Source organism: Peromyscus maniculatus, chromosome 10 (assembly GCF_049852395.1).
Source record: "Peromyscus maniculatus bairdii isolate BWxNUB_F1_BW_parent chromosome 10, HU_Pman_BW_mat_3.1, whole genome shotgun sequence".
Classification (NCBI taxonomy): domain Eukaryota; kingdom Metazoa; phylum Chordata; class Mammalia; order Rodentia; family Cricetidae; genus Peromyscus; species Peromyscus maniculatus.
Genome location: NC_134861.1, coordinates 87424778 through 87437959, shown reverse-complemented (window position 1 = coordinate 87437959; position 13182 = coordinate 87424778). Strand labels below are relative to the sequence as shown.

General features: G+C 48.3%; 2 protein-coding genes across 19 annotated transcripts in view; one reads left to right on the top strand and one right to left on the bottom strand.

Annotated features, from left to right (window-relative positions):
• The window catches only part of Shroom3 (shroom family member 3), a 318788-nt gene extending 317552 nt beyond the window's left edge, over positions 1-1236 (bottom strand). For both annotated transcript variants that reach the window (XM_042257655.2, XM_076546650.1), the window contains exon 1: positions 500-1236. In XM_042257655.2, the coding sequence (XP_042113589.2) occupies positions 500-664 (165 nt within the window). In that variant the 5' untranslated portion in view covers positions 665-1236. The remainder of the gene's footprint in view (positions 1-499) is intronic.
• Positions 1237-10866: 9630 nt separating this feature from the next.
• The window catches only part of Ccdc158 (coiled-coil domain containing 158), a 57512-nt gene continuing 55196 nt past the window's right edge, over positions 10867-13182 (top strand). For 6 of the 17 annotated variants that reach the window (XM_076546640.1, XM_076546637.1, XM_076546638.1 and 3 more), the window contains exon 1: positions 12157-12297. The gene's annotated coding sequence lies outside the window, so the exon portion shown is untranslated. Of the gene's footprint in view, positions 11311-12146; positions 12298-12326; positions 12626-13182 lie in introns of those variants that run through there. The other 11 variants (XM_076546648.1, XM_042257651.2, XM_042257650.2 and 8 more) reach the window with 8 other exon arrangements.

Genomic DNA, 13182 nt, shown 5'->3' with positions numbered 1-13182 from the left:
GCCTCTGTGTCTCCTGCTGGGTGTGGTGGCATGCACCACCACACCTGGGCTGAGGATCTAAAATTATAAGAACATTTAAAATAGTTTTAAAGCTGGGTATTTTCGGTTGAAGCGAGAGGTCTTCCTGACCGTGAACTATGGATGCCACGACCTTCCAATGTTGCTTATCTTGAACATTTATAACAGAAGGCTCGTGTGGGAACCGATCTAGCATTTCATACACAAAAAGAGAGGATTGGCCATCAAATGAGCACACTTTCCTGGGGCTTTCACAGAACAAACGAGCTAGACACAGTTTTCTTCCAAACACCAAGCTATCCAAAAACATTTCCAGATCATCAGAAATGCAGGAAACAACAAAATAAGCAGTAAGTGGTATTCAGGCAATGCCCGGGAATTTTTTTTATTTTTTTTCCAGTTTCCGACAAATCTGACACAACTTCGGAAGTCGCGAACAAAACACAAGTTCGTGGAAGGCAACACCGAGCAGAAAACTCACCTTGGAAATGATTAACGGTTCTCCGTGCTCCAGGCCACCTTTCAGGGTGAAGCCCCAGGGGGCCCCTCCCTCTAGGAGCGCTTCCAGATAAACGAACCTCTCCTGGGGGGTCCTGCTGGGGTTCGGTGTGGAGCTAGGCTCCTCCAAGTTCTCAGGGGTCCTCATCGCGCCCGACACATGCTCAAGTCGGCTTCCGTTTTTAAAGTGCCTGACCCAGATGGAGGCGAGCCCAGCTTCCCTGCTGGGGCTAGATCAGCCAGCGCGCCACCCGCGGGCGGGGAGAAACCTTCGCAGCCGGGGCGGCGTGGCTCGCGGCTCCCCGGGGATGCGGACCGGGGACCGGGCCGTCCGCGCTTCTCCGGGTAGACCTGCTGGAATTCGGGGGCCCTCGCGGAAGTCCCCAGTGGGGTCTGCCCACTGCGTTCGCACGGACGTCCTCCAGGGTCACCGCAGACTGCTGTAGGCTCGCACACGCGCCAGAGCCTTTTCTGTGTTTTGCTTTGTTTTTGTTTTTAACCGAGAAAAGTTTAAAAAAAAAGCCTTTCACGCCGCGGTGTAGGCAGAAAGCGGCAGAACCGCAAAGGAGTACCTCCTTTTTGATCGATCATCTACCCTTTCTTCCTCAGCGAGTGAAATTTACCATGACAATAGCCTCCGCCCTCCGCAGAAACCGCGCTTTAAGAAAGCGGGCGCTTGTGGCGCTCCTGTTGCCTTCGGAATTTTCGATCGTGTCCCGGGGGCGGAGAGGCTATGCGGAAAACTTTGCACCCGGTTTTTTGTGTGTGTGTGTGTTTTTTTTTTTCATCAAGCATTGTTCATCGTTTGCTTCCCGGGTTCGGGGAGGTTTGCAAGAGGGAAGTGGGGGGTTGGGACGCGTAAATTCTTAGTGGAGGGCGGGGGAAGCCATCCCCAAATCTCAGCAAGGCATCGCGCCTCTTTTCTTTGGCATTTTTAGCGATGGTCGGTCCCTCTGCAGCCGCAGCGGATGGCAGAGGCCAGCAGCAGCAGCAGCAGCAGCATCGCGACCTTGGGGCGCAAGGAGCGCGCTCTGCAGAATTCAGCCACAAAGACCTGGCGATGAGAGCTGGCCTACAGACGATAACACCACCGAGGAAGCTGAAAATTCAGTACAGACGGCTAGAAATAGTTACCAGAAGAGCCCCGCCTCTTACTAATTAAAGCAGAACTTCGGGCAGGCGTTGGTATTTTGAAAATTCCTCCCGGCACTTCTGCTGGGCAGCCAAGTCGGAGAAACTGTGCCTAAGCGATTTGGGCGAACTTTCAAGTGTCCAAAGCGTTGTTGATTTCGTTAGAAGAATATGCCACAGGCTACATAGGACCAGGCTCTCCCGTGAAATTGCTGCGCTATGCGAACTGAGGAAGACCCTTCCTGCCTTTGACTGTGGTCGACCCCAAGACAGCCTGTTTCTCACTGTTCTGTACACTCACGGCTGAATGTTACTGACTTCAGGTTATCAATGTAACTTTGTAATAATACTATATGACAATTAACATTATTTTCCACTCAGAATTTGAGCAGTATATGATAGCTTTTTGTCTTGTCCAGAATCTAAAATTATTGGAACAAATTAGAATTCTTTTCAAGGAATATGTTTACCCAAAGTTTTCTATTTAAATTTGTGGTAAGATGGATTTTTATTTTTGGAGACTGAAGTTAAAAACTATAGGGTTGTGAGAACAATATGATTTTGGTGTTTTTACTTATACATAATGAAAAGTAGATAATGAGAAGCCAGTAAGACTGGGATATTATAGGATAACGTAGACGTGGGCCCGCTAAATGGCTTAGTTAAAGCACACAAGCTGTGTAAGCCTAACTGCCTGTTCCTGGAACCTGTATAAAAAGCCAGACGCAGAGGTTCCCATCTGTAATCTCAACACGCCCACGTTAAGGTGGGAGGCCCATGCAGGAGAACGGCCTGGAAGTTCAAGGTCCAGATAGCCTGGAGTACACAGCGCAGCCCCAGACACAACAGAAGACCCCAGCTCAAGAAGGCGGGACGCTAGAATTGAATCCTCAAAGTTATCTTCTAACCTCCACATGCACACCATGGCACAAATGTGCCCAAACTCTCTCTCTCTCTCTCTCTCTCTCTCTCTCTCTCTCTCTCTCTCTCTCTCTCTCACACACACACACACACACACACACACACACACACACACACGCACACACCATACACACGGATGCATATACACACAATAAATAGATACATAAACTAAAACGACTGTGATGCTGAGGCTGGGGCTTGGTAGCTCAGTTGGCAGGATGATTGGTTGGCCTAGAGGAAGCCCGAGTTAGCACCGCATCAGCAGCATCTGAAGGTCAAGGTCATCCAGAGCTACGGAGAGTTCAGGCCAGCCTGGGCATGTGAGACCCTACCACCCTCCCTCCTCCAAAGACTAACATTTAATGTACAGCACAGGGCAGGTGTTCTTTCATTTGCAGTAGTAGCTCCTCAAAGGGCCCAATGCCAGGAAAAAGATGTGTATCATTTTTATATAATGGTAGCATTTGAATGGAAACATAGGCGTGCCAAATGGAAGTGGTAAATCCTTAAGGGTAATGTAGGTGATTTTTAACTGATATTTCCTTTTGCAGCTTTATTTATTTATTTATTTTGTTTTTTCGAGACAGGGTTTCTCTGTGTAGCTTTGCGCCTTTCCTGGGACTCACTTGGTAGCCCAGGCTGGCCTCGAACTCAGAGATCCGCCTGGCTCTGCCTCCCGAGTGCTGGGATTAAAGGCGTGCGCTGCCGCCGCCGCCGCCGCCGCCGCCACCACCACCACCACCACCACCACCACCACCACCACCACCCGGCTGCAGCTTTATTTTTAAGTAAAGAGTAAAAGGAGAACTGGGCATGGTGGTGAGTGCCTATGGTCCCATCTACTCTGGAGGCTCAAGCTGGAGGATCGTGAGTTCTGATACAGTTCAGCCTCAGTAATAGTATGTCTCAAAAATAAATTAAATAGTAGGGTGGGGTGATGGCACAATGGGCTAGGGACTGCTGTGCCAGTGAGTTCAAATCCCCAGAACCCGTGTGAAAGTGGTGAATATGTCCGTAATCCCTGTCCTCCTACAGAAAGACCGAAGATGTGATGGAGAACACAGAAGCTTGTAAGTCAGCTAGGAAGCTCACAGGCCAGCTAGCCAATTGTTTTTCCTGCATGGATGTCTGTGTCAGGGCATGGGATTTCCTGGAACTGGAGTTACAGACAGCTGTGAGCCGCCGTGTGGGCGCTGGGATTGAACTCAGGTCACGTGGAAGAGTAGCCAGTGCTCTTAACCGCTGAGCCAGCTCCTCCCCCTCCCTGTCCACTAGCCAACTGTGTGAAGCAGCGGCCAGAGACCCTGTCTCAAGCAAGGTTGTAGGCAAGCAGTGGCATTTAACATTGACCTTTGACCTCCACGTGAGCAACACGGCATGTGCACCCCAAGGATACATGCAAACACACACACACACACACACACACACACACACACACACACACACACACACACTATAGTGTGGCTTTCCCCCTGCATTTCACAAGGCCTTCCCATAGTCATCTTGCTGTAGAGGTAACTTGACCTGGCAGCTATGGTGTGCCTGTGGACATCAGAGGACAGACAACTTATGGGAGTGTCTCAGGGATCAAATTCAGGTTATCTGTCAGGTTTGAAGGCAAGAACCTTTACCATCTCTCTGACTCCATGAATGCTGTCCCCCAGCAAACCATCCAGAGTTAGGTTGCTGCTACGCACAACGGAACCCAACCAGCTTCTTCCTGGCTTGAAAGAAAGGTCTCGGAAAAAAATCACCGCCATCTCTTTTCTCACCTTCTACTGCACCCTCCTTGTGCCTCCAGCTTGGAATTGGCTCTACTCTAGCAATGGAAAGTCCTTTCCTAACAGACATGTCCAGTCAGGTGGCAACTGGACTTTCAGTGTATATTTGACAAATTCTGTTTCTAATCAAGTTCTTTCTTTCAAATCTCATACTGTGTCCACAGAGGAGAAACAATCACAACACCTTGCTCCCCACCTGGCATTCCCACACTCAACTCTTTCAGATGCCATTTGCCTAGGCACAGTTGTGACATCCTGAAAACCACAGGTCTCTCTATTTGTTAACCCCGTGTAAAGAAAACCAAGTTTGTTCTTGGTGAAGTTTTCTCTTATTGATTTTAATTTTACATAGTATCCTCTGTGTGTGTGTGTGTGTGTGTGTGTGTGTGTGAGAGAGAGAGAGAGAGAGAGAGAGAGAGAGAGAGAGAGACAGAGAGAGAGAGAGAGAGACAGAGAGAGAGAGAGAGAGAGAGAGAGAGATATCTAAACAAGGACCTTGCACATGCTGGACAAAAGCTCTGCGATCAAGCTACAGCCCCTGTTTTTGCTCACATTTCTAATATGCTTTCCATTCTTTTTTGTTTTATTGAGACAAGGTCTCACTAGATATCCTGGCTGGCCTGAAGAGAGATATGTAGACCAGGTTGGCCTCAAACTCACAGAGATCTAGTTGCCCCCGCCTCCCAAATGCTGGGATTAGAGACAGTGCTTCTAACTCATTTTCAAAGTATTGGATTTTGGCTTTGTTGTTTTTAACTGCTCCAACATCTCTGAACTATGAAGCCAGGGTGACATCTAGTGGTGTTTCTGGGTCACTCATCATTAAAGTCATTGCAGACAAGACATTGAAGTATAGGTTGGAAAGATTACTAAGTCTTAGGCTCTCTCTGAACAATCTAAAACAAAACCCGCCTTATTTTAAAGTTTGTATATTTCTCTGGACAATATTTCAAAGACAAAAAGTGTCACCTCTTCATGGCTCTTTTTTTTTCTTTTTTTCTTTTCTTTTCTTTTCTTTTACAATACCATTCAGTTCTACATATCAGCCATGGGTTCCCCTATTCTCCCCCCTCCCTCCCCCTCCCCTTCCCCCCAGCCTACCCCCCATTCCCACCTCTTCCAGGGCAAGTCCTCCCCAGAGGACTGCAATCAACTTGGTAGACTCAGTCCAGGCAGGTCCAGTCCCTTCCTCCCAGACTGAGCCAAGTGTCCCTGCATAAGTTCCAGGTTTCAAACAGCCAACTCATGCAATGAGCACAGGACTTGGTCCCACTGCCTAGTTGCCTCCCAAACAGATCAAGCCAATCAACTGTCTCACCTATTCAGAGGGCCTGATCCAGCTGGGGGCCCCTCAGCCTTTGGTTCATAGTTCATGTGTTTCCATTCATTTGGCTATTTTTTTTCCAATAATTGAGTAGAACCGAAATTTATTATAAACCACAGTCGTCCTAGGGACCTCCATACTATATATATAGCCTCTATGGTTCTATGGGCTGTGGTCTTTATTTTATATCTAGAATCCACTTATGAGTGAGTACATACCATGACTGTCTTTCTGGGTTTGGGTTACCTCACTCAGGATGATTTTTTCTAGTTCCATCCATTTGCCTGCAAATTTCATGCTTTCATTGTTTTTCTCTGCTGAGTAGTACTCCATTGTGTATATGTACCACATTTTTTCTCATCCATTCTTCCGTTGATGGGCATCTAGGTTGTTTCCAGGTTCTGGCTATTACAAATAGTGCTGCTATGAACATAGCTGAGCATGTATCTTTATGGTATGAATCAGCATTCCTTGGGTATATGCCCAAGAGTGGGATGGCTGGGTCTTGAGGTAGTTTGATTCCTAATTTTCTGAGAAACCGCCATACTGATTTCCACAGTGGTTGTACAAGTTTACATTCCCACCAACAGTGGAGGAGTGTTCCCTTTGCTCCACATCCTCTCCAACATTGGCTGTCATTGGTGTTTTTGATCGTAGCCATTCTGACAGGTGTAAGGTGGTATCTCAGAGTCGTTTTGATTTGCATTTCTCTGATGATTAAGGATGTTGAGCATTTCTTTAAATGTCTTTCAGCCATTTGTAGTTCTTGTTTTGTGAATTCTCTATTTAGCTCTTTAGCCCATTTTTTTTAATTGGACTGTTCAGTATTTTGATGTCTAGTTTCTTGAGTTCTTTATATACTGTGGAGATCAATCCTCTGTCAGATGTGGGGTTGGTGAAGATCTTTTTCATGGCTCTTTTTAAGACGACAACCTTTGGAGACGACATCTCCTTGCCTCTGAAGGCCGGGAAGTGGCCTGCACATTGCCCTGAAAGAAGTCACTCGGAAGAGGCATGGAGGAGCAGCAGTTGGCTTGTACCAACAGGATCTCAAGGCTAGAACTTTCCCTGAAGTGCAGAACTTTGCAGAGTGTTATGTTGAATACTTCCACATAAGTGGGGTTCAGCGAGGATGAAGAAGGGAGCATGGAGTAGGCAATGCACAGCATCTGCTTCATGAGCTACAGTCAAGCCTGTCACAAAATGGTTGCGGCCCAGTCAATCCAAATCTTTCGGGAATGATCAAAGGTGATCGTAACTGAGACAGAAATTTTATAGGTGTATAATCTGCCACAACTCATAGATGGCTCACTGCAAGTGGATGCAGTTTGTTCAGAGGAAATCTTGCCTCAATAATGCTAGTTTTTTTTTTTTTTTTTAAGGCAGCTGAGCATAGCGCTGCACACCTGCCATCCCAGCCCTGAGCCAGCAGAAGCAGGACTATTGCCAGGTCAAGGCCCGCTAGGCTACATATGTCCTTCCAGACTAGTCCCGGATATGTAAAGAGACTACTGTCTCAACAAAAAAACAACACAAAAACTCAGACAGGCAGAGAAGCACCTATACTTACTATTCAAAGATCTCAAGGATTCTAGGAACAAATGAGTGAGTAACTAAAATGCAATATATACACATGATGAATTGTTATTTAGCCTTAAAAAAACAGAATGAAATTCTCTGGGTATGGTGGTACACACCTGTAATCCCAGCATTTGGGAGGTGGAGGCAGGAGGATCAGAAATTCAAGGTCATCCTTGGCTACATATTGAGTTTGACATCAGCCTGGAGGACACAAGACTGCATTTCAAAACAAACAAAACAAAACAAAAAAGGAGTGAAGTGTGTGTGTGTGTGTGTGTGTGTGTGTGTGTGTGTGTGTGTGTGTGTAGAAATAAGCCTTCAACATGCATTAACTAAGTCAGACACATAAAAGCAAGCATTGGGAGCTGAAGTGTGGCTCATGGGTCAAGAGCACTTACTGCTTTTCCAGAGGACCCAGATTCGGTCCCCAGCACTTCTATGGTGGCTCATAACCATCTGTAACTCCAATTTCAGGAGTGTCAATGCCATTTTCTGGCCCCCAAGGGCACCAGGAATACCTGCAGTACACTTATAGACATACAGGAAAAGCACTCATACAAATAAAAGAAACCTTAAAAAACCACTGTGAGTGTATACATATTCACAGGGCCTATAGCAGATAAGGTCATATACACAGACCACAGAATGATGGCGGCTGAGGTTGGAGGAAGAGGGATGAGAAATTAGTGTTTAATAAGCACTGAGTTTCAACTGGGGAAGAAAACAAAGCTTTGGAGATGGATAGTGATGGTGGTTGCGTACAACAATATGTTTAAAAATAAAAACAATTAAAAAAATCAAAATAATTAGTGCCACTTATACTTAAAATTGCCTAAAATGGGGCCATGGGGTGGGTGAGACGCCCAGTGGGTAGATGTGCTTGTAGCCAAACCCAACGGACTGGCTTCAGTCCCAGGGACACACCCGGTGGCAGGCAAGGACTGACTCCTGCAAGGTGTCTTCTGACCTCCACATGTGCCCCACACAAACAAATGAAGAAATGTAATTTTAAAACGGTGAAAATGATCATTTTTATGTATACTTTAACACCACACAGCTGTTTCAAATAGTATTTTTAAAGTACGTTTAAAAGATAACATTGTTGGGGCTGGGATCTATCTATCTATCTATACATATATACATATACATATATATACCAGTGGTACAGCATTTCCCCAGCATGCATGAGGTCTAGGATTTAATTCCTAGCACAACAGGAAAACAAAAAATATAAATACACAGTAGTGAGGCTGCCAAGGTGGCTCAGTGGTTAGAAGGACTTGACGCTCTTGCAGAGGACTGGGATTTGATTCCCATCACCCACATGGCAGTTCACAACTGTCTGTGACTCCAGTCCCAAGAGATACAGACTCCAGTCCCAAGAGATACAGACTCCAGTCCCAAGAGATACAGACTCCAGTCCCAAGAGATACAGACTCCAGTCCCAAGAGATACGCTTTTGGCCTCCTTGGGCGCTGCACAGATATGGCACACAGTCATACATGCAGGCAGAAAACCCACACACATAAATTTTAAAACACTGAAGACCAAACAAGAAGTACAAGGTTCCCTGCCACTTAACCATGGCGACTGTTGATGTTTGTGCAATGAATGAATGGCTGCTGAACGAATCCTGGACCCCTTCCTTCATCTTTAAACTCTGTTTTAAAAAGTAGGAAGGTATTTTTTAAAATCGGGCTTTAAAAAAAAAATACGGTAAAGTGGGGCTGGGAGGATGGCTGCTCAGCAAACTGACTGTCATTCGAGCATGGCGGTTTGAGTTCGGGTCACCAGCAGCACCACATTTTAAAGGCTGGGGAGGCAGAGACAGAAAGTTCCCTGCGTCTTGATAGTGGGTCAGTCTAGCCAATGGTGAGCTCCAGGCTCAGTAAGAGACCCTATCTCATAAACTAAGGTGGGGCCTGCAGGACGGCTCGGCTGGGAAGGGGCTTGCCTAGAAGCTTGATGACCTGAGCTCGATCCCCAGAACTGAAGTAAAAAGGAAGGAGGGCTCTGATCTCCAGCTGTACCCTGACCTCCACATGTGTGTTAGCGTGAGCGCCCCCAAAAACATCATCACACACATATAATAAAGAAGTAGATAAATAAATATTTTAAAACTAAGGGAGAGTAATTGAGGAAGACATTCCACACTGACCTCTGAATTTCACTTGTACCCTTATCATATTAGTTAGGGTTCTCTAGATCAGTGGTTGTAGCTGGAGACTTTCTCTCCAGCTCCTGCCAAGCCCCTGTAGTCCGATAGCCCACTTATAAAATAAACACACAGACGCTTATATTATTTAAACTGTTTGGCCTAATGGCTCAGGCTTCTAGCTATCTAGTTTTCACATCTTAAATTAACCCATTTCTATTCATCTATACTTTGTCACGAGGCTCATGGCTTATCAGTACCTTACATCTTCCTTGTCCTGGCGGCGGCTGGCAGTGTCTTTCTCCTCAGCCTTCCACTTCCCAGAATTCTCTTCTCTCCTTGTCCTGCCTGTACTTCCTGCCTGGCTACTGGCCAATCAATATTTTATTTATTAACCAATCAGAGCAACACATTTAACATACAGTACATCCCACAACAGTGGTTCTTACCTTGTGCGTCACAACTCCTTTGGGGGGTCAATCGACTTTTTCACAGGAGTCACCTAAGACCATCAGAAAACACAGATACTTATTTATAATTCATAACAGTAGCAAAATTACAGTTATGAAGTAGCAACAAAAATAATGTTATGGTTGGGGGTCACCACAACATACATGAGGAACATTAAAGGGTCGCAGCTTTAGGAAGGTTGAGAACCACTGGCCTAGAAGAACAGAACCCACAGAGTCAACATGTATTTGAGAGAGGCTTTATTAGGTTGGCTTTCACAACAAGGTCTGTATCATACTGGAGAGGCTGAGAACTCGGTGGCTAGTCAGTGCAGGAGGCTGGTGTCTTAGCAATCCCAGTCTGGCACAGGAGGTGTGGGGACCCCTGGTCTTCAGTCCACATGGGAAGGCTGAAGAAACTGGACTCTGGAGGTAGCAAAGGATGGCGGTGGCTACGGCGAACTCACCTGCAGAGAAGTTTTTCCTCCCACTCTGGGCTGGATCCCCATTTAGGGTGAGTCTTCCTGCTTCAAATAACCTGGTCAAGACTTCAAAAAGAAAAGGGGGGGAAATCCTTTATTGGGGTATAAACAAAAATGAGACACCACAAAAAATCATTATTAGGCAATTAAGATATTTTTGTGCCATAAGAACACACTTATGTTTTGATAGAAATAAAAAGATTAAAAAGAAACTAACTAGTATTTTCTGTTTAGTCACAGTGCCTAGAAATGTTTATGATTTAATTCACCGTTTCTGTACTTGATACTATAACCCTTTATGTCTCTGAGGCAGTAAATGGAAAAACTGATAAAATGATAAAAAAATTATTTTTATCATAATAAAAAGTCTTTAATGGTGATTCATAAAGTGTTACACGTTATAACTGCATTACACAAAGTAGTATTATTCATATTAGTAGTCAATTTATACATTATATATTTGTTGTTGTAGTCTGCTTAACGTTGATAGTCAACAGAATTCAGCATCACAAAGCCAGTGTTGACCACTGCACGCCTGTAATAGAAGAGTCTAAGGCAGAAGGATCCCAAGTTTGTGGCCAGCCTGGGCTATATGGAGAATCTCTGTCTTCAAAACATCATCAACAACAACAACAACAACAAAAACCCTCCAGGTTGTGTCTCTCCGACTCCCGCCTCTCTGGAACTCTTCCATTGGAATGCTAATTTGAACAGCACGCAAGAGTCGGAGTGTGCAATCTCCAGCTAACAAATTCCACGTTAGAGTTAACGACAGAGTAACCGAAGCACAGCGGAGGAAACAGCTCTCCGGAGGCAGAAGGGTCAGCTACCCTGAGAACACATCTAAACCTGGAAAAAAACATTCCGGAAGGAGGCACAGCATAAACGCACAGGCTAAGCACAGGCGGGCTGCAAAATGCGAGTTACTCTGCTAGCTTGAACTTAGGGGCGGGGGAACAGGACTGCCAGTGTGAGTGACGGTGTCAGCCTGCCCCTTCCTCGGCGCGCAGGTCCCGGGGAGGATTTGTGCCAACTGGTATCTGGAAGATCTTTGTGGGGCCTCTGTGAGAATGATATGAGTGAGGCGAGGAGCCGGGTTGCAGGGGAGTAGGAAAAGTGAGGAAAAGTGGCCTTCCAGGCCCGCCAGGTTGCCTGGGCGACGGCGTGGGGGCGGGGAAGCGCGCAGGAGTCCGGGGGCGTGGTCTCGCCTATCACCCGCCCCGCCTTTCCTCTTAGGCCCCGCCCCTATTCTCGTGGCTCCTCCGCCCTCCCCTCACGCCCCGCCCCCTCCTACGCCCCGCCCTTTCTTCACACCCCGCCCTCCTCCCCACGCCGCGCCCGCCCCGCCCGCCACCTCAAGCCCCTCCCTCCTCCCCACGCCCCTCCCACCTCCCCTCCCCATCCGCCATCTCAAGCCCCTCCCTCCTCCCCATGCCCGCCTCCCACTCACGCCCCGCCCTCCTCCTTCTCCCCGCCTGCCACCTCAAGCCCCTCCCTCCTCCCCACACCCCTCCCTCCTCCCCGTCCCCGCCCGCCATCTCAAGCCCCTCCCCCCTCCCCACGCCCCGCCCACCACCTCAAAAGCCCCTCCCTCCTCCGCACGCCCCGCCCTCTCCCCACGCCCCACCTCCTCCCACGCCCCGCCCACCACCTCAAAAGCCCCTCCCTCCTCCCACGCCCCGCCCCCTCCTCACGCCCCGCCCCGTCCCCACGCTTTCCATGGCTTCCCGGCCGCCAACCGTCAGACCCGGCTCGTGCGGCGGCGGCAGCAGCTGGCGGCGGCGGGAGCGAGCGGCGCGAGGTCGCGGGGTGGTGGGTCGGCCTCCGGGGAGGGGCAGCTGCGCGGGCCGCGGCCTCGGGGCGCAGTGGGAGCCGGCGGGTCCCGGGGTCGTGCAGGTGCGGCCGCCGCCCCCCTCGGACATGCGGCCGGTCTCTTAGGACGAGGTGTAGGTAGCAGGTATGCGGACGGGATGCGCCCCAGGGGACAGGGCTGGGTTGTTCTCCGGAGGGCCTGGATCACCTCCTGTTACCTCCGGAACCTGCCATGGCCCTGTGTTCCCACGTGGTACCGGCCCGGTAACTTTTAGGAGAGTTCAAGTTCGCCGGCGTCCGTGGCAGGAACGCTGGGTCTTCCCGGGGTCGGTTCACTTCCGTTCGTGCCTGGCCCCCTGGGACCACTGGACTCGAGATGGGACAATGTGGGGACGGACAGGAGTGGAGCCTCGGACAGTGGTCTCCAGTCTTTCATCCCACGTGTTAAACGCTGTGTGACTTGAGCTCTCTTGGTAATCCACTTCAGGTCCTAGCTTTTCCCCATCAGCAAGTCTCCATCTGTCCTTTCCCACAACACTGGTCCCCACTGCAGCTGTCCCAGGTCCCCACTGCAGCTGTCCCAGGCCGTGTTTCTGTTAAATGTCATGCTGGCTTTAAGGTCATGGGAATGTAGAGGACAAGTGATGTGGGCTGTTCCTCGGGGTGTTTTGACTGGTAACTACTATTTCCCACATTAAAAAAAAAAAAAAAAAGGTCCAGAGCTTTGGATATTCCTAGAGGTGAATGAGACGGGACTGCTTATGTGTGTCTGTGAGAGTGGGGGAGCTGTGGCCGAGATCTGAAACTCACCTCTGCGCCACAATGATTATTTTTTAAAGCTGTACTTTGATTTTATGTGTATTAGTGTTCTGCCTGCCTGTGTGTAAGTACACCATGTGAGTGTCTGGTGCCTGTGGAGGCCAGAAGAGATTGTGGGATCCCCTGGAACTGGAGTTAGAAGTTTCGAGCAGCCATGTGGGTGCTGGGAACTGAACACTGGATCCACTGCAAGAGCAGCCAGTGAGTGCTC